General features: G+C 33.2%; 1 protein-coding gene across 1 annotated transcript; it reads left to right on the top strand.

The window, feature by feature from the left end:
- LOC145569421 (putative aminotransferase TAT2) lies at positions 1-4,529 on the top strand. Its single transcript, XM_081628765.1, has 7 exons — positions 1-453; positions 2,116-2,455; positions 2,568-2,786; positions 3,104-3,163; positions 3,304-3,459; positions 3,845-3,938; positions 4,141-4,529. The coding sequence occupies exons 1-7, from the start codon at positions 92-94 to the stop codon at positions 4,260-4,262; spliced, it is 1,353 nt and encodes a 450-aa protein (XP_081484891.1). The 5' UTR covers positions 1-91; the 3' UTR covers positions 4,263-4,529.
- The last annotated feature ends 1,127 nt before the right edge of the window (positions 4,530-5,656 follow it).

The following is a 5,656-nucleotide window of genomic DNA, read 5'->3' as shown; positions in this document are numbered from 1 at the left end:
AGAGACAACATTATAAACGAGTAAACCGAAAGAAGAACAAAATAAAAAAGAAAGAAAACAAGAAAAAGAGAGAGAGAAAAAAAAAAAAGAAATGGAAAACGGTGGAACAACAAACGTTAATGGTGTGAACAAAACATGGAGATTCAAAGGTAAAGAAGATAGTTACAATCACAAGAATGGTGGGTGCACAATAATAGCAAAAGCCGAAAATACGAATACAAATGGTACGAAAAACACGAGTAGAGGTGTTACGGTTAGAGAAGCTAGGACTATGATTATGGAGAATTTAAACCCTCATGATCAAAGGCCAATGCTTGCTCTAGCTCATGGTGATCCTTCTATTTTCCCCTGTTTTCGGACTTGTCGAAACGCCGAGGCTGCTGTTGTTGATGCTCTTAGCTCCGGTCAGTTTAACTCCTATGGCACCGCCGTTGGCCTCCTTCCTGCTAGAAAGTATGTTTCCTCTTCTCTTAATTTTTTTGTTAAAAAATTAATAATTTTAGAATAACTTAAGTGTACGTACAATATTTTGTTAAGGCATGAAATGAGATTTATGAATGTCATTCAAGTTAAAGGATTTATGGTCTTTTTTGTTCTATGATTTAGTTATAAATAAGGGTAAATATAGACAGAATTAGATGAAAAATTGACTAAAAGTAATTCATTAGATGTTAGTAAATTAATAATTACTTCTTTTCCCTGTTCTTTTTTCTGTTTTGTTTTTGCAAGTGGTAAGATTTTGTCAAAAAAACAGCTATTGAATAGGTTTAATTGCAGAAAATCAGAATAATCATGCTTTGAAATTTTCCCAAATTCTTACTTGACGTAGTCTAGTGATTGTCCTGTCAACACGTTGAGTAATTACTAATTAGTTGTACGAGAATTGAACATTAAGAAACCCCGCTCCCCCAAATTTAAAATTAACAAGATTTGGACTTGATTGACTAGAGTACTCTCTTGGAATTAAGGGTATATCAACACGTACGGAGAAATTAATAGAGTAGAGAAATTGCAAAGAGGAATAAATACAACCTTGAAATGAGATTCAATCACGCTCCTGGCTCCTGCACAATAATCGTAAAATCGAGTATAAGAGACTGATTCACATAATTTTTTCCTCAATACATGATTTCTAGTGTGTATCTTGTAAGTTTATGAATTTATCTGATAAGATAAGATAAATACGAAATAGTACTTTGTAATTTAAAAAGAAATGGTACAATACTTATTAAGACGGCAATTAATGTGATGTAAGAATTTGTAATCTTCATCGAAAATGAGTATCAAAAGATCATTATAAAGCTCGTAAGGAGAAATTGGTTCAAGGCTTTTTAAACCTGTTATTTACAACAATTACATGAATTTTCTATACAAATTTTATTGCAATTTGCTAACATTGAGTAACAAATTGATCATTTTAATGATTAGTCTTACACTCTTGCATATGCGAATGAAAGAATACATACTTAAATGTGACTTGCCATAGAAATTTTTTAAAAGTAATTTTTCTGTTGAGGAAGTCTCTTTGTTTTAACTGTCATATTTTCTCAATCTCTCATTATCGAATTGAGTTAAAGTTTTGATGGGATAAATTTGCAAGAAGATCCTCTAGGGCATTGGCCTAGTTGAAGCACTCTCACACTATCCTGATCCTAACATCCAAATTGATATCATTCTAATGTTGGAATTTGGAAAATTCGAATCCAACAATATAGACCATTTCATTTTTTTAGTCTAAACTAGAGATTTCTAATTTGTCTGTAGTACGAAGTTTTATGCCAGAGTCAGATTACTCATATTACGAAATATTTTTCAGCTGGATAGCATACACGACTAGTATTTGTGGACAAAAATGTACCTAATGTCACATGTTTTGTAAGGGGGAGTAGATGGAGTAGTTTACACGAGTAAATATGTGAAAGAATGTCATCAGTAATCCTTATGCTTAAATTAGGGACCATATTTTCATACTTTAATTTTGGTCCCTCCTAATATTTTGCTGCCTACTCTTAACTAATCCAACCATACGTACAAATTGCACATTTAAAGGTTGCATTTAATTTCTCTGATATTACCTTGATGTGTTACTCAAATTTGTTGGTTGTTCTTGAACAGGGCTGTGGCAGAGTACCTTTCTCATGATCTTCCCTATGATCTTTCCGCAAATGATGTAGTCCTTACACTAGGTTGTACTCAAGCAATTGATATTGCACTTACTTCACTTGCTTCTCCTGGTGCTAATGTATTGCTACCTAGACCCGGCTACCCGTACTACGAAGTTTTTTCAGCTCATATCGGACTTGAAACACGTCACTTTGATCTTGTCCCGAAAAATGGTTGGGAAGTCGATATTGATTCTATTGAAGCTTTGGCTGATGCCAATACTGTGGCTATGGTTATTGTAAACCCCGGTAACCCTTGTGGCAACGTTTTCACGTATAACCATTTACAAAAGGTATAATACGGAAATAATGTGCTAGACATTAGGAGTACATTTATTTAAATCGACTTTTTTGTCATAAATCTAATATATAAGCGAACAAATGTTTAATCCATTGCGTTGACAGGTAGCAGAGGTTGCGAAAAAACTTGGGATTTTGGTGATTAGTGATGAAGTTTATGGTCACCTTACCTTTGGAAGCAACCCATTTGTACCAATGGGTGTGTTTGGAAACATTGTTCCAGTCATCACTGTTGGGTCATTATCCAAGCGATGGATTGTTCCTGGTTGGCGCCTTGGTTGGCTTGTCACAAATGATACTCATGGCATCTTGCAAAAATATGGGGTACGTGTGCCAATTAATTTCTTTTGGGTTACATACTCTGTATTTTCATTTCTTTGTGAGAATGTAGATATAAAAGTGGTTGTGGGATTGAATCTCCTCATTAAGTTCGTCTTTAGCGTTTATATATGTTTTGTCCCATGAGTTATTACTTACTCCATATTACATATACAAACATATCAGTACCATTTTGCATAGATGTATTATTACTTGTAGATAATTTTATATTATACTCCGAAATGAAATTGTACTATTCAATTAAGCTAAGTACTAGTATACGATGTGTAACTCATGGTTGTCTTTGGTTTTGGTTGAATTAGGTAATGGAGAGCATTAAGCGTATTGCAAGCATATCTGCTGATCCTGCTTCCTTCATTCAGGTTACACATTTGAGCATTTTATACATTATTTGTAACACATATACGAAACAAATACTTGTTACATTTTATCTCATTTAGATCATATTTTCACACATTGTTTAAAAATTCTTAAACTTTGTCTTTATTCCCACAATTTTCAGGGGGCAGTTCCTCAAATTCTTGAAAAAACAAGCAAGGAATTCTTTTCAAGAGTCATCAACATTCTAAAGAATGATGCAGATATTTGCTATGACAAACTTCAGGAGATTCCATGCCTCATTTGCCCATATAAACCAGAAGGATCCATGTTTGTGATGGTAAGGAACAAATTTAATCATAAAACGTGTTCCCACGCTTCAAATATATTATTGAGATTACATCTAATAAATATATTAGGTCACCTTAACTTTCGACCAATATTTTTTTTTTTTTTTTTTTATTTTTTTTTATTTTTTATGATTATATATAATAGAAATGTTGTTGTCACGTTGGTGGTATAAAATACACTAATTTCGACTAAGGAGGGACATCATTTGGTGACGTTGTTTTCAACTTTTAACAGTCTAACTAGATACTAGTCAAATATAAAATCTAAAATGATTAATGTTTTAACAGTATAATTGATACTAGTCAAATACAAAATCTAGAATATGTTTTAAAGTACTAGTATGACTTATGGCTGCTATGACATGCATGTTGCAGGTCAAACTCGATTTGTCTCAATTAGATGGAATTATTGACGACATTGATTTTTGTATTAAGCTTGCCAAAGAGGAGAAGATGATCATCCTACCAGGTAAGAAATTTCAAATTTTACATTTCTACTTTTATCCGAAATTAATTGTCACGCTATTAAAGTTATCTTAAATAAAAGTAACATCATATCACCCGTGTATAGGAAATATAGAATGTATAACACATTTTGGCGTGTACCCAATATTTAATTTTTGGACCAAGTAATTAATATCTTCGGTTATTTAATTTATTACGTTGAATAGGTGTGACAATGGGAGCAAAGAATTGGTTGCGCATAACTTTTGCGTTGGAGCCAACAGCTCTTGAAGATGGACTTGAGAGATTGAAAGCATTTTGTCAAAGACATGCTACAACAAACAAATAACTTTGGTTTTCTTAAATTTCCTTTTTAGGAAGAGTGACAAAACAATTAATTGTTAGGTATGGGTGGGATGTTTCCTTTGCGCCTAGGTTAATTATTATCTCTCCTACCTTCTTACGTACCATTTTTAAACAGTGGTTGTTTGGCATTTGAAATTCGTTTGAGTTTGGGTTTCTAGACTCTTGGAAGATTTTCTTGATCTTCAATTTAATTTATGTAATTGATAATTTTAATTAAGATGTTCCCTGTTATCTTCCTTTTGATTTATGTTGAGGATAATATGTTGAAATGGATGGAAATATAAAGCAACTTATTTTGAATTTGTGGGTTAGTCTTCACACTAAATAGCATATTTAAAATTCTCCTAAATCATCTAGAGAGGTTAGGTATTAATGCTTCAAAATCTCTTTGTTTCTAGCTAATGAGCCTAAACTTGATTTTCTTGGCCAAATGTGTAATTAAAGAATGTCAAATACTATACAACTTTTCACAACAATTCTTCAAAATCTTAGAGGTGATCAGTGGGTTGGCCAGGTCGGGCCAATGTCGAAAAATTCAGCCAGTTTCTTGGGCCAGGCCGGGGCCAAAAAGTTCATGCCCAAACCCGTCCAATATGATTGAGCCAAATTTAGCCCGGGCCAATAAACAACTACATTTGCATAAAAATGATTTTCCAATACAAATTTTACCCTACACCGAGCCCGACCCAATTCTGGACTGGTAAATTCTGCCCAAAACCCGCCCAAAATTGGGCTGAGCCACATTTGATCAGCTCTACAAAATCTCATCCTATCAACTCTAAATACTCTATCCTGAAAATAAAAGAAAAGGTTTGTCAAAAAAAATTAAATAAATAAAACATGTATCATTCATTTTTACACCCAGGGAAAACGACATAAGTTTCACAATTATGTTGTGAATTATCATGTATACATTCTAGTCTTATATAAAACATATGATCATATTTTGTTACCAAATCTCTCCAAACTTTAACGGTGCATTTGCATTCATTCCCTAAAAAACGTCTCTTATCCTCTTTTTCATAATCCAATATAACTATTGGCTATTGCACCACACAAAATATATCACACAATGACTTCCACCGATCTTATTTGAAATGTAAAATAAAAGAAGAAAACAATGATGAATGTAAGTTGTAACCAACATACCTTGTGTATTAGCATGGGTATACTCTAGTTGCATAGTAATTTCATGGTGACAAACTTAGATGTAAAAGGCAGTCACAAGCTGCAACATGGGCCCAAAACATATGTAGATAAGGCCGGCATACATAACTAGAAAAAAATACCTTAGACAGCTTTTTTGCATTTAAAGCCCAATTGAGGGATCGAATTGAGCTCAAGCAGCCCAACACATCATGTCCTGCAAAAAAGAGA

The sequence above is a fragment of the Chenopodium album genome, chromosome 11 (genome assembly GCF_948465745.1).
Source record: "Chenopodium album chromosome 11, dcCheAlbu1.1, whole genome shotgun sequence".
NCBI lineage: Eukaryota > Viridiplantae > Streptophyta > Magnoliopsida > Caryophyllales > Amaranthaceae > Chenopodium > Chenopodium album.
This window is presented reverse-complemented; position numbering and strand designations above follow the sequence as displayed.

What these genes read in the sequence shown, in the direction of transcription:
- LOC145569421 (XM_081628765.1), top strand. Translation starts at nt 92, where the DNA reads ATGGAAAACGGTGGAACAACAAACGTTAATGGTGTGAACAAAACATGG. An exon ending in CGTATAACCATTTACAAAAG is followed by an intron (nt 2,456 to 2,567) that starts GTATAATACGGA and finishes TTGCGTTGACAG; the next exon opens with GTAGCAGAGGTTGCGAAAAA. An exon ending in GAAGATGATCATCCTACCAG is followed by an intron (nt 3,939 to 4,140) that starts GTAAGAAATTTC and finishes TACGTTGAATAG; the next exon opens with GTGTGACAATGGGAGCAAAG.